The sequence below is a fragment of the Quercus robur genome, chromosome 10, assembly GCF_932294415.1.
Source record: "Quercus robur chromosome 10, dhQueRobu3.1, whole genome shotgun sequence".
In the NCBI taxonomy this organism is placed as follows: Eukaryota; Viridiplantae; Streptophyta; class Magnoliopsida; order Fagales; family Fagaceae; genus Quercus; species Quercus robur.
This window is the reverse complement of record NC_065543.1, coordinates 38,047,341-38,072,221: the sequence shown is the minus strand read 5'-3', so window position 1 is coordinate 38,072,221 and position 24,881 is coordinate 38,047,341. Positions and strand designations below refer to the sequence as shown.

The 24,881-nt window shown below is 40.3% G+C and overlaps 1 protein-coding gene across 3 annotated transcripts; it reads right to left on the bottom strand.

The window, feature by feature from the left end:
- Positions 1-14,751: 14,751 nt before the first annotated feature.
- Positions 14,752-21,190, bottom strand: LOC126703573 (uncharacterized). 3 transcript variants are annotated; one of them, XR_007648130.1, is made up of 8 exons: positions 20,964-21,190; positions 17,161-18,992; positions 16,988-17,069; positions 16,747-16,813; positions 15,919-16,104; positions 15,729-15,789; positions 15,117-15,429; positions 14,752-14,961 (listed from the first exon to the last, which is right to left on the bottom strand). XR_007648130.1 is itself a non-coding variant. In XM_050402528.1 (7 exons), the coding sequence occupies exons 2-7, from the start codon at positions 18,626-18,628 to the stop codon at positions 15,233-15,235; spliced, it is 2,061 nt and encodes a 686-aa protein (XP_050258485.1). In that variant the 5' UTR covers positions 18,629-18,992; positions 20,964-21,190; the 3' UTR covers positions 14,847-15,232. The 3 variants fall into 3 exon arrangements, 2 of the variants coding, with proteins under 2 accessions (XP_050258485.1, XP_050258486.1); XM_050402528.1 differs by having other exon boundaries at positions 14,847-15,429; XM_050402529.1 differs by having other exon boundaries at positions 14,847-15,429; positions 17,161-18,984.
- Between the last annotated feature and the right edge of the window lie 3,691 nt (positions 21,191-24,881).

Below are 24,881 nucleotides of genomic sequence, written 5' to 3'. Positions count from 1 at the left end.
AATTGAAAGGGGGTTTTGTTCGTGCTACAAAGCAATGACATGAGAAATGTGACACCTATTTCTAAATGTGTAATTACCAATTAGTATTTTGGTAGTACACAGAGTTATGGTAGGTCTTGACATATTCGTCAGAGATATAATACCATGAGATAGTTGCTCTCAAATGGAAATAGTTCCAGATTATAAAACAGATCCGTAATCAGTTGTTTGAGTGGAGAGCAAGTAAATTGCTCATCGAGGGGAATTGGGTTAAATCCTATAACCTAAAAGTCTCCGGGATGGCAACCCAACCTAGCTAACTAGAGATCCCAAGATCTAGGTTCAAAGGGACAACCAAATCATGGAAACTAGTTTTTAACACTATGGAGATAATATCTCCCACCAATTCCTATGATGAAATAGTGATTCCTACAAGCGATGTTTAGGGTAAGATTTGCTTTTAGTGATTCTTATATCTTGGAAATCCAAGTGAATAATAATAAGATATTCTTAATTAGAGTCACCTATATGAGTATGAAGTGGGCCACTTCCACGAAAGTTTTAAGGCTGAATTCTCTAAAGCATTTCATGAATTTACCAAGATATGTTCAAGGCCGAAATGAACACAACTATAAGAACGAAATATGTTTGAAATGGAACTGTGTGAATTCTATTGTCTTGGTATACACAAACGACTGACAGTTCAAAAACATTGTGTTCACTGATTAGCCAGTATATCCGATAGTCTTTAACAAAGGAAAGTTCAAAACCAAAAGCCACCTCTCCCGATACAGTAACTTGGGCACAAGTATCCAACAATGCATGTTTTTTTAGATTTATAAAGGCTTCCCAAAAAATACATATGCTCTTTATATAAGGTGTTCTCACTAGACTGTGTCACATCTCTCATGTGATTGAGACAAGTCCATCAAATGTATTAGAAATTTTCATTTCTTGTATCACATCTACAACATCTGTATCTTTGGAGTTGAAATTATTGGTCGACATCATCTTGGTAGCTATTATTATTGCTACATACGCGAGCATATCCTACAACGACATGGCCTCTTGTGACATATTTCACATCACACACTAGTCACATTAAATCTAAACTCATTTGGCATCATCTCATTGTCAAATTTCTCATGTCATGTCATTGCATTGAAACTTGCTTCAATCTATATAAAGATTTAACAAGTCTACACACTTTGTTTTCTTGTACAGGAACCATAAACCCCTTTGGTTTATTGTGTATCATGAAAACTCACATCTTGCCGTTGGGAGTCTATGTGTCTGGTTTGGCGTGGACCTGATCCTTCCATTTCTAACGGTTTCACTTGTCGAGGCACAAGTTCTTCCCACGGACGGCGCCAATTGTAGGGTCAATTTTTGGGGCCCAGGCCCAGTAGGTAGGTGATTCTGGCCCAAGGAGTCCTAGACAATGAATTTGTAGAGAGCAGGTTACAGAACTAGGCCCTAACGAAGTGAGTGTTAGTTAACTTTGGGTCATGCAACAATTGAACGTAAGAATATCTCCTTCATGTCCACTGGATGCCCGGTCTGAGGAGACGTGTGGGTGCACTTCTGTTCCTGATCAAAGGCTATGGTCTTTCTCTCTTTCTTCTGTTCTTTTTTCCCTTTTCTGCCGATCCACTCTTCATGGGGATTCCCTTCTCTTATATAGCCTCCTTGAAGTCATCAGAACCTTACACTTGTTGATCATCTGGACCTTCACTTGAGTGCCCGTCCCATCGGACACCTCCCTTATCTTTTTGTGAGTTGTAGTGGCCAAGGTAACACTGTTCACCTGTACTCTCCACATTAATGCAGCCAGAAAAGTAGCTTCCCTGCATTTAATGCGGCAGCTGTAATCTCTCCCTTGATATCTTATACTCTCTTCCCTCTCCTGGGCTTGTGGGGCTCATCCCTACTACTAATACTCGTTAGGGTGATTCTTTATTACTGGTAGGATGCATGTTTAAGCCATACTTGGCACGTCCGAGGAGACATTCTTTCTCGGACCTCCTTTTAAATAAGTTTGGGCCCATAAGAATTGGGCCGAGAGCCCTTTTGGCGCCCTGCTTTCTCCTCGGACTTAGCTGGACTCTATATGGGGCTCAAGGCCCATTGCTTGATCTGGGGACTTTACCCCTACAATAGCCCCTCAAAATTCCGGTTCTTTCCCTCTCATTCGAGGAGAAAAGGCGGGATTTTGACATTTATGGGGTCATTTATTTTAAATTCTTGTTTCACCCGTGTGGAGGTATGGCCCCACATGCCTCGTTACTGTTAATGGCGCTTCGTAACTCACGAGGCGCTAATTATTGCACTTGACGACTTTAAGTCCTTCTAATCCAACGGTGGGGCGCTACATCAACGGTTGATATTTTTCCATTTCTCTGTGCGGGAGCGAGCCCGTTTAGTTTCTCCCTGCTATATAAGATTTCCGGAGAGACTTGCTTCCATTTTTTGAAAAAGCATTCAAGCGTCCCAGAATACTCCGGCATCCCCTTTTGCACAGCATTTGAAACTCCACATACACTCCCTCGAAGATTCCCAGCGAGTTCCTCACCCGTAAGTGCTCATTTCCCTTCCGTTGCCTTTCCCGGCATTCTTCCTTAAGTAAATCTTCTTCGCGTCACCTAGGGTTAGTGGGATGGGTAAGCTTGAGAAACTGGTAAACTCTCCGGCCGATATGGAAGGCTTCAGGGCTAAATACCGTATTCCGCCGAGCGTAGGTCTAGAGTATTGCTCTTTGGAAGAAATCTTGATCAAGAGAAAGACATGGCAGGTCGCCATTCCAATGATAGCCTTTGTGGAGGGAGGAATGACGATCCCTATGGGGAGAATAACTAGGGATTATTTGCGTGGTCATAGGTTGGCCTCCCACCAGTGCGCTGCGAACATGTTCCGGATCCTGGGGTGCATAGACGCTCTGAACGAACAGATGAACCTCGGCCTCTCATGGCACGACGTAGTTCACCTATATGAATGCCATAGCCTCAATGAGTCATATTACCTGAAATCCAGGTCCGACGAGGTGAGGCTGATATCCTGCCTTCCCAAGTCCAACAAAAGCTTGAAGGACGACCTTTTGATCGTCTCTGGAGCATGGCACGACAGTATTCACTGCCCATTTAGGGCAGGAACACCAGGTGGGGCATTGTAGGGTCAGATTCCTTGGAGGGGATCTTAGTCTCAAGTTTTCCTTTCTTTGTTTCAGTTTTGGTTTTGCTTACTTGCCTCCTCGGACTAACTTAACCTTCCCTTTGGGCTTTGCAGACAAGGAGCGAACAACTCCTCGGCTAAGTTTGGTCAACGTTCAGGCACTCAATTTCCTCCTAAGGTCTAAAATCTTTGTGAGCGAGGTCGGGCAACTGCGTGCTGCTCCTCTAATCTTGGACTACGAGCCTCTCTCGCGCGCTGTAGTGGACGTCGGTCAAGCCATCAGGGCTGGAAGTCCCCGATTAGCACGCATCGATGTCTCTATACCGGGTTTTCTTGCTTGAAGAGATCTACCTCCCGTCCAGTTTCCTGCTCAGTGTGTTCTTCCCGCAGAAGTTGTCCCAAGAGAAAGAGCTGATTCCTCGCACTCATCCCTTGAGGTTCAGATTGACCAATTCCACTTCTCCGAGGAGGGAGAGGCATCGGCCAAGCTTGTAGAGCTCTCGGACTCCGATTCGGATATAGACTGTGCTTCGGCGGCTCCCAACCTTGGTTTAGTAATTGCACAAGTTGATACTAGCCAAGAGATCGAGGAAGAAGGCATGGATTTGAAACCAAGGTCTTGTCTCAGGGGCCTCCTGTCGAACAGAAATAAGGGGCAATCTTTCAGGGATGCCCCCAAGGAGTAGGCTACATCCAAGCTTCCCCCTCCTCCCCCCTCCACAACCGACCCAGCGCTACAACCTCTTCCCAATTTGAGACGGAAGAGGCCAGTGGAAGAGCTGGAAGAGGGCGAGGTCAGCCCCGAGAAGGCCAAGCAGCAGAAGAAAGGCAAAGAGCCCAAAGAGAAAAGAACAAAATCTATTGACAGCTGAGACGAGGCGGCTCTGAAGAGGGAGCAACGGACTTGCTCCCCACGCCTGGAGTTGGATGGCGCTCCTATCTCATGGGACGCGACTCTGTGGGAGTCCCAACGAGGACAGGCGTCTTATCTGGCTGAGGCTTTACAGCAGCCCCTTCTCCTGCCCCGTGACATGAAGGGGCTCCGGGAGACTTGGCAGACAAATCTCTTTATGTCGCTGAAGAGAGATATGGCCATGGTGAGCCAAGACTCTTTCCTACTCAACTTCTTCCTACTGCATCTACCTATTTATTATTTTCTTTTAATCAATTTTCCCTTACTCCGATGCAGGTCACTCAACAAATTTTTGTAGCCGAGGAGTGGGCCAAGAAGGCTCGTGAAGACTTGCACGTTGAGGTTCAGTCTCACAACACTGCGGAGAAGGCTACTGGCGTCCTTAGGCTGGAAAGGGATCGCCTGAATAACGAAGTGAAGGAGGCGCAAAAAGCTCGCGCTAGCGCCGAGGCCGGACTCAAGACCATTACCAAGCAGGCTGAGGATCTGCGCCAATAGCTTCATCTATCCGAGATAAACCTCGCGACTGAGAAGCAGATGGTTTCAGACCTCAAGGCCGAGCTATCAAAGGCCAAAGAGGCGGCTCGCATGGCCAGGGAGGCGGCCGAGGCTGCGGTGGTAACCTCAAATAAACGTGGAGTAACGGACACCGAGGCTAGGCTGACCGAGGAGGTGGCTACAGTATGTAGGGATTACATTACAGTGTCTTGGGGGGTGGCCTTGGACCGAGCGGCAGTTCCGGCGGACTCCGATCTCAGGAAAGTCGAGAATATCTTCTTCCTGGAAGATATTCGTGAGATTCCTCCTGAGGAGCCCCTCCTTGCGAAGGTCACAACCTCAGATTCCCATATACCTAAAGCTGAGGAGGTGCATCCAGTTGTAAAGGACAAGTCTCCCGAGGACACTCTCATAATTAGGGATGTTGTCGCACAAGCCAAGGAGGCTGTTCCCGAGCCCCAGGCTGCAGATGATCAACCTGAGCCATCAGCCCCTGCAAAAAGTTCTACTCAGGACCAGGCCTTAGGACATTAGTGTAGGACTTTATTTGTAACTGCCTTTTTTATCTTTTACATTTTGTTCTGCTAAAGCTTGTAAAAGAACGCTTTTTGGACTTCAATGAATGATGTCATTTTCCTTTGAATTTTGTTGCACTGCTTCCTTTTCTGCTTTCACTATGAATGAGTTTCTGTTATTCTACTGACTGTTGAGAACCAAACGTTATTCGAGCTTTAAACAATGTGGTCAAGCATGAATGAACGTGTAAGAAAAATGATAGTTAATAATTAGATAAGACTGCTTTGAGATTAATTTCCTCTAAGCCTGTGGTCCGAGGAACCAAGTAAGACTTGGGTTCTGTTTAACACTTAGTTGAAAATCGCAAAGTTGTTAATTTCCCCCAAGTCTGTGGTTCGAGGAGCCAGGCAGAACTTGGGTTCTGTTTAAAACTTAGTTGAAGTTGCATTCTAGTTAATTTCCCCCAAGTCTGTGGTCCAAGAAGCCAGACAAGACTTGGGTTCTGTTTAACACTTAGTTGAAAATCACATAGTTGTTAATTTCCCCCAAACCTGTGGTCCGAGAAGCCAGGCAGGACTTGGGTTCTGTTTAACACTTAGTTGAAAATCGCACAGTTGTTAATTTCCCCCAAGCCTGTGGTCCGAGGAGCCAGGCAGGACTTGGGTTCTGTTTAACACTTAGTTGAAGTTGCATTCTAGTTAATTTCCCCCAAGTCTGTGGTCCGAGGATCCAGGCAGGACTTGGGTTCTGTTTAACACTTAGTTGAAAATTGCACAGTTGTTAATTTCCCCCAAGCCTGTGGTCCGAGGAGCCAGGCAAGACTTGGGTTCTGTTTAACACTTAGTTGAAGTTGCATTCTAGTTAATTTCCCCCAAGTCTTTGGTCCGAGGAGCCAGGCAAGACTTAGGTTCTGTTTAACACTTAGTTGAAAATCGTACAGTTGTTAATTTCCCCCAAGCCTGTGGTCTGAGGAGCCAGGCAGGACTTGGGTTCTGTTTAACACTTAGTTGAAGTTGCATTCTAGTTAATTTCCCCCAAGTTTGTGGTCCGAGGAGCCAGGCAGGATTTAGGTTCTGTTTAACACTTAGTTGAAAATCGCACAGTTATTAATTTCTCCCAAGCCTGTGGTCCGAGGAGTCAGGCAGGACTTGGGTTCTATTTAACACTTAGTTGAAAATCGCACAGTTGTTAATTTTCCCCAAGCCTGTGGTCCGAGGAGTCAGGCAAGACTTGGGTTCTGTTTAACACTTAGTTGAAGTAGTTGCATAGTAGTGTGGCGCCAAGAATTGCTTCTTTCATTAATAATAGTACATTTTCAGGTTATTTACATTCCAAGGGCGGGGCACTACACGTTCATCCAAATCTTCTAAAAAGTAGGCCCCTATACCAGCTACGGAGGTGATACGATATGGGTCTTCCCAATTTGGTCCGAGTTTTCCCCACGCAAGATTTCTCGCAGTGCCCAGGACCTTCCTCAATACCAGATCCCCGGGTGCCAGGGGCCTTAGCTTCACCTTGGCATCATAACCTTGCTTGAGCTTTTGCTAATAGTAGGCAAGCTGGACCATTGCGCTCTCCCTTCTTTCCTCGATGAGGTCCAAGCTCTTTTCCAGAAGTCCGTTGTTAACACTGGGGCAGAATGCGGTGGTCCTCTGTGTTGGGAAGTTTATCTCCAGAGGAATAACAGCCTCGGCCCCATAGGTCATCGAAAAGGGGGTTTCCCTTGTGGACCTGCGAGGCGTGGTGCGGTACGTCCACAAGACATGGGGCAACTCTTCTACCCATCTTCCCTTCGCGTCGTCTAACCTCTTTTTCAACTCATTCACTATGGTTTTATTGATGGCTTCAGCCTACCCATTACCCTACGGGTAAGCCGATGTGGAGTATCTATTGGTAATTCCCAACTCGCTACAATATCTTCTGAAAGTTTTACTATCAAATTGGAGACCGTTGTCCGAGATCAGGGTGTGAAGGATTCCGAATCTAGTGACGATATTTTTCCAAACAAATTTCTTGGCATCAACGTCTCTAATGTTTGCCAGCGGCTCAGCTTCGACCCATTTTGTGAAATAATTCGTGCCAACAAGAAGAAATCTTTTGTTCCTTGCTGCTTTAGGAAATGGTCCTAGGATGTCTAGGCCCCACTGTGCGAATGGCCAAGGGCTGGACAGCGAGTTAAGGGTTCCGCCTGGTTGATGTATATTCGGGGCAAACCTTTGGCACTGGTCGCACTTCTTTACAAATTCTTGCGCCTCTTTCTGTATGCTCGGCCACCAATAACCTTGCGTTATGGCCCTATGGGACAGGGACCTACCCCCCGTATGACTTCCGCAAATCCCTTCGTGTAATTCCTCCAGGATGAGTTCAGTGGCATCCGGGTGCACACACAGCAGGTACGGTCTTGAGAATGAGCACCTGTACAGTTTGGAGTCCTCGGACAACCAGAATCGAGAAGCCTTTCTTCTAATCTTGTCGGCCTCGTTCTTATCTTCTGGTAAGGTGTCGTGCTTTAAGAATAGTACTAGAGGATCCATCCAGCCAGGCCCTGCCCTGATGCTGTGAACCCGTACTGGGTTGGTCCTCGCCGTCGTTAGGCGGTAGAGATCTTCTACGAGGATAACCCGAGGAAGTGGCTGAGCCGAGGAGGTGGCAAGCGTTGCAAGAGAATCAGCATGGGTGTTCCCGCTCCTGGACACGTGCACTAGATTGAAGTGACAGAAATGGGTCTGCAAGCGCTTGACTTGGACTAGGTACTTTTGCATTCTTTCATCCCTCACCTCCAGTTCCCCATTTACTTGTCCCACAACGAGTCTTGAGTCCGAGAACATGTTCACGGATTTTCCACCCAGTTTCTGGATCATTGACATTCCTTTCAATAGTGCCTCATACTCTGCTTCGTTATTCGTGGCCGAGAAACCAAGTCTCAACGATTTTTCGATGGTGATCCCCTCGGAGGAGACCAAAATGAGCCCCACTTTGGTTGGCCTCGCCGTCAATGTGTGCTTTCCACCAACTGGGCTCTTGCTGAGAGATTGCGCTGATCAGTTTCCCGTCAGGGTTTAGTGTCCTTCCCCCTCCTTCTGGTGTGGGCTCTGCGAATTCAGCTACTAGATCCGCGAGAACCTGACCCTTCACAGCGGTGCGAGGCATGTACCTAATGTCGAAGGCGCCCAAAATCGTCCCCCATTTTGCTATTCTACCCGTGTAGTCGGCGCTCCGAAGTATGGATCTCAGCGGAAGTTGGGTTAGTACAATAATAGTATGTGCCTGGAAATAATGGGTGAGCTTTCACGTGGCTTGTACGATTGCCAAGACGGCCTTTTCGAGGGGGAGGTAACGGATCTCTGCCTCGTGCAGCGATTTGCTTACGTAGTAGACGGGCCGTTGTGTGCCGTTGTCTTCTCGGATCAGCACTAAGCTCACTGCGTGAGAGGCTACAACAATGTAGGCGAATAGCATCTCATTGGCCTCAGGACTGGACATAATTGGTGGCCGGGTCAGGTATTCCTTAAGCTGCTGGAAAGCTAAAGCGCACTCTTCAGTCCACTGGAAGCCTTTCCACTTGTTTAATAGGAGGAAGAAAGGCCTACATCTGTCTGCTGAGTGGGAAATGAAACGGTTTAAAGCGGCAATCATGCCAGTGAGCTTTTGGACCTCTTTGGGATTCTAAGGAGGCTGCAGGCTATGGATTGCTCTAATTTGGTCAAGGCTGACTTCGATGCCTCTGTGGGTCACCATGTAACCTAAGAATTTCCCTGATCCCACCCCAAATGAGCACTTGGACGCGTTTAGGCGCAGCTTGTACTTTCTCAGAATTCGAAAGATATCGCCGAGGTCTCTAACGTGGTTGGGCACTAATTTGCTTTTTACCACCATGTCGTCTATATAAACTTCGATGCTCTTACCCATATGCTGTTCAAACATCCTGGTCATCATCTTTTGGTAGGTTGACCTCGGCATTCTTTAAGCCAAAGGGCATTACTTTATAATGATAATTTCTGACGGGGGTGACAAAAGCCATTTTTTCTTGGTCCTCGGCAGCCAGGGGTATCTAATGGTAGCCTTGGAAGGCGTCCAAAAAACTCATTCGAGGGTGTCCCACAATCGAATCCACCAATCGGTCTATCCGCGACATGGGGAAGGGATCCTTCGGGAAGGCCTTATTTAGGTCCGTGAAGTCTACGCAGACCCGCCATTTCCCACTCTTCTTTTTTACCACGACTGTGTTGGCCAACCATTCGGGGTACAATACCTCCTTGATAGCCCCTACTTTCTTCAATTTTGTGACCTCCTCTCTTACGGCGTCTGCATGCTCTTTCGACAGTCGCCGAGGAGGCTGCTTCTTAGGCGTTACGGCCGGGCTAACATTAAGATGATGGCAAATGAAATCTGGGTCAACCCCAGGGGCCTCGTAGGCGTCCCAGGAAAACACGTCCACATTTTGTCTGAGAAAATCAATTAGCATCTCCTTCTCTTGGGGCGGTAATTCTGAGCCGACCTGAAAAAAACCTCTCTGGGTCTGATTTGACAAGTACTTTCTCCAAATCCTCGCAACTTGCTTCCATGGTTGGTCCCCCACTACCGGAGGCTGGGGCCGGGGTCGTTAATTGCTATAAACCGTTCTCGGCTGAGGTGGAGGGTTCACCATTCAGTCGTCGCGAGATTGCTGACACTATGCATTGCCGGGCCATCGCCTGGTTCCCTATTACTTCTTTCACTCGACCTCCTGACAGATACTTCACTTTTTGGTGTAAGGTTGATAACACAGCCCCTAGGGTATGAAGCCACGGTCGGGCCACGATGGCAGTGTAGGGGGAGTATGCATCTACCACAATGAAGTCCACCTCCACCACGTCCGAGTCCGTTTGTATAGGCAGCTTAATCATGCCTTTCGGGGTGACGGTTTTTCCTTCAAAACTGACCAAAGGGGAGTCGTATGCCGTCAGGTCCTCTAGCTTCAACTTCAATCCCTTATACAAGTCGGGATACATTACTTCCACGGCGCTGCCTTGGTCAACTAGCACCCTCTTCACATCGTATCCTCCAATTCTGAGCGTGACGACCAGGGCATCTTCGTGGGGTTGAAGGGTTCCCAGTTTGTCCTTATCCGAGAATCCGATTAAGAGCGTGGCCATCCCTCTAGCCCTTTTGGATTCCCTATCGTCAGCTTCAGCCGGGAGCTTGCCCACCGACATTACTCTGAAAGGATTGGAGCCGGTCCTTCCTGGTGCGGCGAGAATGACATTTATTGTGCCAATGGGTGGCCTCAATGTGCTTGGCCTGGTTTCGACGTTTGACTGCTCCTGCCATCTAACAGGGTGATGTAATAGATGTCTCAACTTCCCCTCTCGGACAAGCCGGTCCAAGTGGTTTTTCAGATTCCTGCAATCATCGGTGGTGTGTCCCGGCTCTTGGTGATATGCGCAATACAGATTCTGGTTACATTTCGAGGGGTCACCTGCCATCCTACTTGGTCATTGAAAGAACGGTTCGTTCTTCACCTTCTCTAGGATCTTATGTAATGGTTCTCGGAACACAGCATGGACTGCCTATGCCCCAGTGGATCCAGACTGTTCCAAGTAATCCCTTCTTGGCCTATTACTGTTGTTAAAGCGGTCCGACCTGAAGTCCCTCCTCTCCTGAGGGGCAACCTTCGCTTTGCCCTTCCCCGTCTGTTGGTCTTCCTCAACCCTTTTGTACTTGTCAATTCTGTCCATGAGTTGGCGCACACTAGTAACCGGCTTCCCAGTCAAGGACTTTCTTAAACCATGCTCTGTCAGCAGGCCCCTCTTGAATGTGCTAATGGCAATGTCATCGTAATTTCCCTCTATCTCATTATACATTTCCCAGTACTTGTCTGAATAGGCCTTCAGTGTCTCTCCTTCTCGCATGGATAAGGATAGGAAGGAATCTAGGGGCCGAGGGACTCTGCTGCTAGTGATAAAGCGGGAACCAAAGGCCTGTGTCAGCTGCTTAAAGGAATTTATGGAATTTGGCTTGAGGCCATCAAACCATCTATCGCCATAGGTCCCAAGCTGGACGGAAACACTTTGCACATCAACGCCTCGTCCCTGGAATGGACGGCCATCCTTTGATTAAACTGGCTTACATGCTCTACTGGGTCCGTCCGACCATTATATATGGCAAAGGTTGGTTGGTGGAACCACCGAGGAAGCTCAGCCCCCTCTATCCTACGCGTGAAAGGCAACTGGGAGATGCGGTCCAGGGCCTTACTCATGGCGTCGTTAGCCAGGCCTTGGTAAGATGGGCTTTTGTGGCCGCGTTTGCGAGGTTGCTCTTCCTTATAGGAAAAAGTTTCACTTGGAGGGGTTCTTGATCTCCGCCTGTATTCATTGTCCTCCTCATCGCTAGTGTCTGAGCCGGGTGAAGGACGTTTTCGTTGCGCTCGGCGTAACTTCTTCTTTAAGTCATCGATTTCTTGCTGTAAGGCCCTGTGGTCATTTCACTTATGGGACGCGTGACCTTTCCCTTTCGAGCGACTTCTGCTCGTGTGGGAGGTGTTTACACTACCCTCTCGCTGCTTGTCTTGATCTTTCTCCCGTTCGAGGTTCAAAAAGTTGTCTTGCCGTTGGGAGTCTGCGTGTCCGGTTTGGCGTGGACCTGATCCTTCCATTTCTAACGGTTTCACTTATCGTGGCACAAGTTCTTCCCACGGACGGCGCCAATTGTAGGGTCAATTTTTGGGGCCCAGGCCCAGTAGGTAGGTGATTCTGGCCCAAGGAGCCCTAGACAATGAATTTGTAGAGAGCAGGTTACAGAACTAGGCCCTAACGAAGTGAGTGTTAGTTAACTTTGGGTCATGCAACAATTGAACATAAGAATATCTCCTTCATGTCCACTGGATGCCCAATCTGAGGAGACGTGTGGGTGCACTTCTGTTCCTGATCAAAGGCTATGGTCTTTCTCTCTTTCTTCTGTTCTTTTTTCCCTTTTCTGCCGATCCACTCTTCATGGGGATTCCCTTTTCTTATATAGCCTCCTTGAAGTCATTAGAACCTTACACTTTTTTAATTTTCTGGACCTTCACTTGAGTGCCCGTCCCATCGGACACCTCCCTTATCTTTCTGTGAGTTGTAGTGGCCAAGGTAACATTGTTCACCTGTCCTCTCCACATTAATGCGGCCAGAAAAGTAGCTTCCCTGCATTTAATGCGGCAGCTATAATCTCTCCCTTGACATCCTATACTATCTTCCCTCTCCCGGGCTTGTGGGGCTCATCCCTGCTACCACCAATACTCGTTGGGGTGATTCTTTATTACTGGTAGGATGCATATTTAAGCCATACTTGGCACATCCGAGGAGACATTCCTCCTCGGACCTCCTTTTAAATAAATTTGGGCCCATAAGAATTGTGCCGGGAGCCCTTTTGGCGCCCTGCTTTCTCCTCGGACGTAGCTAGACTCTATATGGGGCTCAAGGCCCATTGCTTGATCTGGGGACTTTACCCCTACACTTATATTTTATGTATAATTTTAAACTATAAAAACTTACAATTTAAACAATTTATTAATTATATAACTATTGATATTTAATTTTCTAAAAAATTTGCAAACATGGTGGATATAATAAGAAGATGTAATTTAGTGGTAAATTTGTCAAAATTTACCTACAATAAAAAAATATTGACTAAGATTGTAGCCCTAAGTTACAACCAATTTTGTAACTAAACTTTGTTCTTAATTAAATAAAATACCTTAAAAGCAAGAGGAAATATATTTATAACAAAATCCAGAGCTGCAAACTGATAGTATCAATACACTAATGATGTGAATAAAATCAAGACACAAAAATTCACACTAATGTTTTTTCATGATAGTTCAAGTAATAACATGTTGTAATTAATACATAATTTAAAATCATATACTGTGGGTAAGAGATGGTGCTTTACTTATAACTTGACACCCATAAGTTGTGAACAATATCATGTCTCTAACGTGATTATTATTCCTTTTATTAACCATTTCTGTAGATACACCTTTGCAAGCTCCAACAACTTCTCTCTCTCTTTTATTCCGTGTAAAAGAGTTTCATTATCTTTCTCATATTCTCTATTCCAACCACTCAAACATTGGTACATAATTAACTATCCAATTTAGAATATATAAATATATATATATATATATATATATATATATATATATATATATATAATTGGACATGCACACTTTTTCTATCATCAAGTTAATGAAATTTCTCTAAAGAAAATTCATCAAATTCTCTAAAATATACATATCCAATCATTTAAAAAGACATGCACCTAAATCATCTAAACCAACTAAATCTGGCTAATAAAATCAGCCCCCCAAAGTTTAAAAAAGTCTCCTATAAATTTTGTGTAGTAGACCTTAACGGTGAAATTATTAAAGGAATTAGAATGCCATGGGCCCCTTCTCCCCACCCTCCCAAAGTTGAAAAAAAATTATTTAGAAAAAGGGCCAAAATGGCCCATTAGCATTAATTTTTGAAATATTTAGCAATAGAGCACTGTTTCGGAAATAATTAGGGAAATACCACTTTTTCTGGTACTCGAGCATGGTGAGCTCGAGTACCATCTTTTCATTGGTCAAACATCTTCTCAAAAAAAACGCCGCTATAGGGCCCGAAAACGTCACTATAGGGCTTAAAAACGCCACTATAGGGCCCCTTGAACTTGTTATGGGGACTTATAAAAAATTTTGCAGGAAAACGCCGCTATAGGGCCCAAAAACGTCACTATAGGAATTAAAAACGCCACTATAGGGCCCCTTGAACCTGTTATAGGGACTTATAAAAAAAAATTTGCAGGAAAACACCGCTATAGGGCCCAAAAACGTCACTATAGGGCTTAAAAACACCACTATAGGGCTCCTTGAATATGGGGCGACAGTGGATTAAAAAAACATGGTACTCGAGCTCACCAAGCTCGAGTACCAGAAAAAGTGATATTTCCCTAATTATTTCCGAAACAGTGCTCTGTTGCTAAATATTTCAAAAATTAATGCTAATGGGCCATTTTGGCCTAGAAAAAGTCTTAAACCTTCTTCTATAACCCACCACTCACAATCTTATTCTAACTCTTTTAAGTTTTCAATTAATTAAAATATTTAAATTAAATTAAACAAGATTAACGTGGTTTGGTTCTCTTGACTCCAAAATTGAGATGTTAAAAATCCATATTTTTCTTTTACACTTAGCTTAGGAAATTGAGATATAATAATTTGCCGAGCACCATTAGGGCCTTGGTCCCCCTAGATTTTTTTTTTTTTTTTTTTTTTTTTTTTTTTTTAATAAACAGAAGAAAAAAAAAATGGCATACATTAAATGTAATTTTTTTATTAAAAAATCCTTGAATATGTGTATTTTTATTTATTTTTAAATATTATACATAGGAAATGGCAAAGTAGCTAGACACATGTATGACACACTCTCTCTCTCTCTCTATATATATACTATAATTATTTTTTCTAAGTCATATAATTTCTATAAGAAAGTAAGGCTAGTTGCATATATTGAAATAGATTTACAATTTCATTAATAAGAAATTGTGAATTTGATAACGAAATGTGAAATATGATAAACAATTTATGAATTAAAAATTACAACTTCAAATGTATATATAATAAATATTTAAGGCTAAAACTATGAATAAAAAATAAAATTAACTCAATAAATGAGAGAGGGAGAGAGAGAGACTAGGGAGGTTTTTTTTTTTTTCCTTCATTGTGGAGGATGCACGTACAAAAGGATTTGTGTATAAATTGGGGAAGAAAATAGATGTGGACAACAGTCAGCCATGTCCAGAGCGCCACCCAATAATAATAATGTCTAATTCACAAGATTTTGATGACAATGGTTGTTTCATGCTTGCACTAATTCATTCTTTGCTTTCTACAACCAAAAAACAAACAAACACAGAGAATGACCTTTTAATTATACTTGACTAAATCTTGAAACATTATGTGGTTAGGAAGCAAAAAATCACAGGTCAATGATACCAAGGTACTAGACAATTACAAAAGAGCTAAGCTGAAGCATGGTATCACCTAGTATACCCACTAGCATCTCCAGCATCCCTGTAAGGTACTCCAATAACAGTAATTAGAACAAAAATCATGTTGTGATTTGTCTTGGTAGATTACATGCAGTGCATCACTAATCACTATGAGCAACTCAAAGATTTACTGGCATCATCTTGAGTTGAGAATGCAATTGCGTCTATGACCTTACGATAGAATCCCCAAGATGGGTTCCATTTTGTAATGGCACGTTGACCAAATGGGTTCTTCTCAACATATTTTTGAACATTCTCTGCCATAGCTAACCTTCCCAGATAAACTCGAAGATCGCCTCTGGGTCCTGTGGCAAAAGCATGTTCAAAACTAACAGGTTATTGTTTAAGGAGTATTATTCATAAAAATGAACAAACATGACCAACAAGTTAATCAATGTAACAGTAAACTAGTGCAACAATTAACATCCCAAGACGAACAAAGTGACGCACCCACTATTCAATTACAAAGGCAACATTATACAATTTCCCGCAGCAAAAATGTAAAGAACACAGAAGGAACTTTAAAATCGGCCATAATCTGAAAATAATCTGTACTAGAAAAAGAAGAACAAAAATTTTCTATCAACTCTAAAGAGTGGCTCACCTAATGATGTGTCATTAATATCAGTATACCGATATGTATGTGGAAATATTGCTGTGTTGACCTAAAATAATGACAACATGCAAAGTTCAAAAAATAAACAATATCAGTGTTGGGATATAATCCAGCATCTTAAAACAAGTCATAATTCCCAAGTGACACAAACAAATGAAAATAGGATTGATTGGCTAACCGGATTAACTAAAGCCTTGTATGGTGAATCATCCAACAATAATGTGTTTGCTTCATTATAGTCCCCCTTTTCCCAAGGAAGATTAGGCTCAAGCTTTTCCCATAATTTTCTAAGTTCCTTCAAAAGCAGAGGCTTTTCTCTATTCTCAATAGTATTGAATCCAGTACTGGTACAATGTGATTGGTCCTGCAGAAAACCAATCAATATAGATAATAATAATAATAATAATAATAATAATAATAATAATAATATGTACAGTACGATAATTTTCTAGAAAGAAATTATTTTAACTGGTCACAGCCTTCACAAAAGACACTGGCACCAACAGCAAGTTTAAAAATGCTCTTTGTTCACAATTTTGAAAAAGCCTATTCTATGAACTAGCTGGGATACCCGATCACAAAGACAAAGTATTGTGGCTCTTAGGGAAAGGATAAGTGCCTTGGGCGTGCCACTAAGAGGGAGTGTGGAGGGGCAATAATTTTATAGTTTTTATTTGCTTCATAACATTGAAACAAAAACCAAAAGGAAAAAATTAAAGAATTCACAAACTCCATAAGTTACCAAAATGACAGCTTCCAAGAGTAGGTACAAGAACTTCATAAAATGCAACCAATTACAACAAATGAAAGTTATATTAAATTGTGAATGGTAGGGAAGACTGAAACTTGGAAGCAGATCATATATGCGTAAGAAGAAAACTTTGACCACCTTAGTACCAGTCAAACAAACATCAAACTTGGAAAGTGATACCCACGGTCAATTTTTTCCATGCAAGTTGAAAGGGAGTTTACTGAAAAGAAAATATAGATTTGAAATGGAAATTACCCAACAGAAGGCCAACTTATTTTTGGAATCTCCCATAAGAAAGTCAATCAGCCTGTCCATGTTCCTTCTACAAGATGATAATAAGCAACATGGTCAAGGCACAAGATTCATCATAAAGTGAAGCTAATTTTTTGATCCACTAATGTAAAGGGCTTACATCTTTAAAACGAAATGCCCTTTAAAAAGAAAATCAAAATAAGGAGAGAAAGAGAGTACTAATCAGTCAAAGAGTGAATCTTACTTGGTTCTTGATGACCAAACACCCACAACAAATCTGTCAAAACAGAACTGTAGAAAACCATCACAAAAAGGCCTCTTAAAAACTGGGGGAGAAAAGACACAGAGAAACAGTCAAGTTAGAATTGAGCTGTTGAATGCCACACTCTAAACCAATGTTTAAGTGTCAAGTTTCACCTGGTTTATTTGATATAGTTGCATCTGATACATATCCACTGGGAGCATAAGGAACAATATCAAGAAGCAGACCATTCACATCAAGGATGAGAAGCTTTTTCCTAGAAGAATCCATAAGAGCTCTTTCTGGAGAAGGGTCTGATATTTGAGAAAGACTTCCCTCTTTGTCAATAACATCCAAATAAGCATCATCTTTTACTAAGCATGATGAGGCACTTCCTTTCATCTTGGTTTCTCTCTCAACATCCACCTTTTTAAGGTGCTTGCAAGAACTTCCAGATATATTATCAGCAGTGTTTATCTCACCAGAAAATGCAGGTTCATCAAAATCTTCATTTACACGAGACAAATCCCGTCCTGCAATTTGGATCTTACAGTTCATTCCCCCATTTTTCTGTTCTAAGTGCTCTTTTAGTTTGTCTGGCACAGAAACATCATTTACAAAACTAAGTTCACAAAAATTCTTTTCAAAAGTCTTCATTTCACTTGTCACCTTGCAGTCCCTGGATGCACCATCTGCACAGTTAAACGAGGCTTCCTCCATCAAAACGTCATCCACAACCTGTGCTGGGGTAGCATGCTCCCCTAAAAGTTCTCCATCTGACTTCTCCAGTAATCCAGCTGTAGGTACTTCTTCATCAGAACAATGAAACAAAGGACCCATACCATCTTCGATGGATTCTGAACTATTGCTAAAGGAGGCAGAGGACTTTTCACTTCTCCTACTGCTTTTTCTGACAGATTTCCTCTTATAGGTTTTAAGATTCTTCTCGTCAAGTGAATCATGTTTATTATTTAGGTCATCATCATGTTTCTCCATCAAAACAGTATTTGCACTCTTCACAAATTTAATTTCCTCCCCAAGGATGACAGAGTTATCCTTCGCATTTGTTTTCATCTTTGAAAGTTGCAAAACAGAATTATCATCTTTCTCAAGAAGCTTAACATCTGTGCCACTTTCTTGGAGATCACACTCTCTATCATTAATTTCTGAGGCACTACACTTCTTGTTCTGCTCCCTTCTCTTAATCTTTACTTGAGAACAACTTACTTCCATACAAGATTGTGCCATTTCTCCCTCCAACTTTAAACAGGATTTGACCGGAAGCTGTAAAGATGGATCTATTTCTGGCGGAGTCACATTCAACAAGGAGGAACCTTCTGGACGATCACAATCTTTACCTTTATTTTCAAGCAAATTTTGCACCCCATTCTGCTTCTTTCTCCTCTTTGACTCTGAATTACTTTGGGGTATTCCGGATTCTGTCATTCCACCAATAGCAACTGAAGAATCTTCAAACAAAACGCTGTCAGCAGTCGTTTTCATTGAAGAAGAACCCTGCTGACAATCAAGACCATCATCATTTATTTTCATAGAGTGGTCACACTTCTTAGAACACCTCCTTTTATATTTTTGTGACTGATTCATAATGGCATGAACTTCGGCCCTTGATTGATCCAAGTCCATACTAACATTGACAGAAGGCTGTGGAAGAGTATGCTTCAATAAAGAACTCCCCTCTAGAAATTCTTTAACTGCATCATAATTATTGTGAATAACATCATGATTCCTAAATCCTAATCTTCTTCATACACTTCTCTTCTGCACATGAACTCTCCTATGCAGTCACCACATCTATCTTTAGCTAAAAGTGATTAGAAGCCATATATATGAATCTCTTCGTTGAAGAAATTCTACTTCTCTTCTCCCACCATTCTTCCTCTCATCCATCCATTTTCATTCAAATTGATATCCACAACAATATCTCCTCTTAGGCCACTTCCCCGTGAGTTTGAGAAGAGGTACAATCTATTTCTTTTATTCTGTGTTCCTTTATTTATAGTATAAGAGAAACAATAAGCATCAAATAGTATAAGAGATTACTATAGGTATATAGATGTCTCGCACACACTAAATTTAATTGACCAAGTATTTTATTTATCCAAAAAAAAAAAAAAAAATCATGCACGCTATATTTAAGATATGCAAATAAGCAACAATCCAAAAGCAGTAGCTCAAAATTTCTCATAGAAAAAGATCTTAGGTTTCTTTACAAACCAATAAATTATATCCGGATGAAGGTATAACACAAGATTACTACACGACTAGAAAAGACAGGAAAAACATGAGTGACGCCACCATAAAACAAAAACAACCCCTTCACATATAGATCGCCACGGCCACAAGTTAAATAGATGCAAGTTTCTCTTCCTTTCCCCTCCTTGTTTACAATTCAAACAATTACCATTTAAAACTACACATTAATGATAGAGTGGAATACAACAAATCAGATCCAATCACCCAAGTACTGTAAGCATGAAACAGTTTTATAAAACATTTTTAAGCTACTATTTGATGCAGCAAAAGGCACTCATGCCATCAATAATAGTTTAAATATACTAATGCAAAATATAGACATGGAAGACCTTCCTAAAAAAACCACACTTACCATACTTACAGTATAATAAGCATTAAACCCAATCATGAACCTTCATTCCTACTTTTTTTTTTCCCTAATAAGGAAAACACAGTCTCCAATCATGTTAGAAATGCACAATGTTTTGCAAAAAACATACTTGGGAAAGCTGGAAGTAATTTCTAATTGTTCAATGGAATTTGACCGATACCCCTATGGTTCCAGCATCTATTGTGGTGCTTAGGCACTGGGATTCAAAACCCCACCAGCCCCCTCTCCCTATTTACAGAATCACTTCAACCATTTGAAATAGTAAATGATTTTTTCAGCACAAAAGAGAACATATTTCTCTCTCTAACATCAAGGTAAAGAAAAATACTTCCAATGGGCTAATGTACCTAGGGGGTCATTGATGTTTTTTCATAAATCTACTTCGAATACTTAAAACAGCATTGACATCCAAGTACTAAAGTATATCTTATAAACACGCACAGAGAGGTGGGAGGGTAGTGCCAAAGAAATGTACCACAATAACCAATATTCTAAAGTCCATATCGGTGACATGCTTTTTTTTATTGGTATATTATACACACACCTGGTTCATTGTAAACCCACACCCTCAACCTTCATCTTATTCTTACAAGAGATTGTGCAATTTTTTTTTTGATAAGTACAAGAGATTGTGCAATTTGAGCTAGATCCCATTGCCTACTAGTCCGTAACACATGTTTACGCGTGCTACCAAAACAAAAATTACAGCAGGCAATACTTATCAAAAAAAAATTACAGAAGGCAACATAAATCTAATTGCTCTAGCACTAGTACTACACCCATGATTTGGCTTTATTAACTTAGTTTCCAAATTTCATTCCTAGGTAATTCTTAACATTAACCGAATTCCATAAAAGCAAAGAATCCTAAACTATCTAAGCAATCTAATATCACTGTTTCATTGCTAAAAAAAACAACAAACAAACAAAACAAACTACAATAAATGTCCACTAAAAACAAAATTTTCTCACAACACAATAACCGCCTTATTTAAGCGAGCCATTTCATCTCATTTTCTAATTTGAATAGTGCTTCCTTCTACTTTTGCTTCACTTTTCTTTTCTTTTTTTCTCAGCTCCCAAACAGAGAATTAATGAAAAAAAATTTAAGAATAGAAGACAACACGCGAAACCCAACAAAACCCATCATTGTAAACGACGAAAAAAACACTTAAACTCTCTTAAAAAAGCAAATCTCAACCAAAACACATAAAGTAATCCAATACCCATGTCCTAAAACTTTAGCAAACTGGGTTTTCTGTACAAGAATCATAGTACTAGACAAAGTTACACAGAGAGAGAGAGAGAGAGAGAGAGAGAGAGAGAGAGAGTGAACCTCGTAGAAGAGCTTTGGGAAGCAGATAAGTACAGGGCACTCGCTGTGATTAGATCAGGAGAAGAAAAAGAAGACTTTGGAAATGAATGAGAGAGAAAGAGAGAGAGACAAAGGGTCGGAGACTTTTTGGTTGCTTTTATCTGAGCTTGTTGATAGTTGCAACTTGCAAGCAAAGCAATAGCACAACATAGACAGTACAGAGAGAGAGAGAGAGAGCAAAGCAATAATATATATATATGACGGCCAGGTAATATGGTTACTTGTGGATGAGAGTTTCCATTTTACAGTTTCTAGTGGGTTCGAACTCTGGGTTCGAACTCCAAGATTGATTGGTTTTTGGGGATTTTTCTTAAAAACAAAATACATGACTCACCATTTTCTGCCACAACTTTATCAAAATTCTAATGTAATAAAATATGACTGTAAAAAATAATATAGTTATGAAAAATAATATAGGCAATTTGTCACAATTTGTCAAATAAAATAGTTATAAAAATCGACAAAAGAAAAAATTATTAGAGCTTTCTTAAGTAGAGTGACATAGTACTTCTTCTTCTCACATTTGTGATAAATTGGTTTTTTGGAGATTTTTCTTGAAAATAAAATATATGACACACCATTTTCTGTCGCAACTTTTTCATAATTCTAATATAACAAAATATGAATAGTAAAAAAAAATTACTTACCAAATTTTTTTTTGTTTTGAATTTATGTCAAAATGATATAGGCAACTAGTCACAATTTGTCATATAAAATAGTTGTGAAAATTGATAAAATGAAAAATTATTAGGTATTCTTGAAGGACAATGATGTGGTACTTTCTCGTCTCACATTCATGATAAATCTCACCATAAATTTAATTAGTAAGATCTATCATAAATGTAAAAGGAAGGAGCATTACATATCACTATACTCCGAAAATACCTAATAATTACTTGCGATAAAAGGGTATAGTATTAGAATTACTCATTTTTCTAATTTGAAAGTTTATGGACTCAAATTTTGTTTAGTAACTTTTCCCACGGCTTTAATATAATTGATGTAAGAACTAAGAAGTTGATAAAAAGTTGTTGGTTTATGTGAAAATGTTTATTCATTACTTATAGTCAACTATTTCAATTAATTGTAACAAAAATTGTGAAAAAGTGTATCTTTATCCTTACCTTAAGTTCGGGGTACAACATTTTCTATCTTTTAATCCCAAAAATAAAAATAAAAATTTTGGGGGTACAAGATAAGCTTGAGGTTTAAAATTTGAAGATTTTTTTTAAGTTGTTAAGATTGTGTTTGTCACTCCAACTTGGAGAGTACATTTTGTTGTAATGCTTTCAAGCAAAATAAAGTTTATTATGACAAAATGATTTTTTTCTAAAATATTGAGTTTGTTATTGTAAGGACCAGATTTGAGTCTCTAGCCCAAAAGGTGGATGGACTTAGGCCCAAACAACCCAAAATAATGAATTTGTAAGGAGTGAGTTGGAAAATTGGGGTTTAATGAATCAAACGACAAGTAAAGTAGATCTTGATAACAAGAAAATGAAGATAGACAAGTTTAAACTAAAAGAAAATCATCATTGGCACAGTCCGAGGAGATCTGTTCTTATATATTGATGCTTAAGTTTGATTACAAGTTCAATTCTTGATTGCTACAGTGTTTTTCTCTTAACTTCTCGATCTCTTTTCCATGGAGGGTCTCTTACATTATATAGTTCTCTTTAGACGATCTTGACCCTCCATTTGTTGATCATCTAAGCCACTACTTGAGTGTTTGTCCCATCGAACACCCTCTCAGGCCCTCTGTGCGTTGGGGCAGCCAATGCAGCACTGTTCAGGGGTCTTCTCCACATTAATGCAGCCAGAAAGTTAGCTGCAGAGCATTTGATGCGGTGGTAGCAGCTTTCCCTTGAGATATTTCATAGTCTTCCTCTATCCTATTCCTTTTGGATACTTATCCTCATCAGTGAAATCGCCTGAAACGTTGCTCTCGGAGTCAAACCACACCTTCGAACCTCGGCTTTGCTCAGTCGAGGAATTATTCCTTCGTCGAAGAATTATTCCTCCTCAGACAGCCTTCTCGGATGGTTATGATCGGACCTCACCTCTTTACCTACCAATATGGATTCTTAAGAAGGTGTTTGCTCGTCCTCGGACTATTCATGTCCTCGAGTTGGGTCCCTGGCTCAATATATACATAGATATGTACTCTTGGGCCTATCACCCCTACAGTTATTATGTTGAAAATTTTATTAAAAAGCAATTACGTTTAATAAAATTGTGTTTGATTTGAATAATTGTAAAATGCTTTTTTTTTTTTACATTAAACTAAATTTTAATAGTATAAATATAGAAACAAAAAGTGAATGGTTTCTTATAAATAAATTGTATAAATAAAAATTGACATACATTATAATTCAAATCCATTACGTAAAATTTCAAAATATTAATATTTACCTAATTACAATAACCTATATAATAATAACAAAATACATAATCCTTTCTACATTTTGGCTACAGAAAAATATCCTTGCTACCAAAGATACAATCACCTATATAATAATTTAAATAAAATAAAATAAAACCCTTCCTTCTTTCACCGCTCAGATATCTCTCTAGCCACTTCCCCCTATTATCTCAAAGTGGTTCTTTCCTGGTAAGAAAAGACAAGACATAGTTATGATATGATAACAAGGTATATGAGAAAATATGAAAAAATAATCATTAAATAAAGAAGGCAGAGACCAGAGAGAGAACACAATGAACTAATGTGAATTGGTCTGATTCGATTTTGGAGATAAATCCATTGAGAAAAATGCTTGATGGCTACACTTTTCCTATCAAGATCTATATTTTTCAATGAGCTCGTTAAATAATATTCCTTTATAATAATTTTAATCCTAGACTAACAAAAATTAACTCAACCCTTTTCCACGTAAACCCTTAAATACTTTGTGTATGAAAATGTGTCAATTAAGCAGCAAAGCTCTTGACAAAACAAATAAGAACATAATTATTTGTTTGCACTCCAAATAAGATTATAATTACTTTATTTTTAATCAAATAAGTAGAATTAGATACAATGAATCTGGATTAAGTTATATAACAGCTTGGGCCTTTAGTAGGATTAGGTCTTGATATCTTTAATAGTTACCACTTGGCAAACTATAGTCATAAAGTATCTTAAAGTTTTTACGCCGCGATGGTAACCAATTTGATAAAAAATTATTTAAAAAAAAAATTTAATGGAGTTTTAAATATGAGAAATAACAGAAGACAACATTATTATAAATAAATAAAATTGTTGTTATTTTATGTATTTTAAATTCAATTAACATCTAAATTTTGAATCAAATGCATATTTATTTTCAAACCTAACTTTTTAGTATCCGCTTGAAAGATCTTTTCAAAGTTTCCAAATGGGATCAAAAACTCAATAAAGACTTGAAGGGTTTAAAACTTTGATCACTTTAGTTTAATTTAAAGCCTTCGGACAGCGTGCTGCCATAATTCCAACCAAATCTCTTCTAATTATGCTTATTCTCTCATGACTGATTCTAGGTTTTTTCTTATCTTTTGAGTGGATTCATTGAACCCATTTTAGTATGTAAAACAGTAAAAGTAAAACATCCATTATTTCAATATTTGATTCTAAGTTTTTTTTTTTTTTTTTAAATCTTTTGAGTGGATTCATTGAACCCATCCTAGTATGTAAAAAAATAAAAGTAAAACATCCATTATTTCAATATTTGATGTCAATTTTACTAAATATTAAGTGCCTTGGGCTGGTAGAAACTTAAGGGAGTTCAACTTTAGGGTTAAGGTTTAAGCTTAATTTGGGGGTCTTTATATTCCAATTATAAATTCTTCAAATTGATCATACAAACATGTAATTAAAACCCCATAAGTGATGGGTTCCAGTTA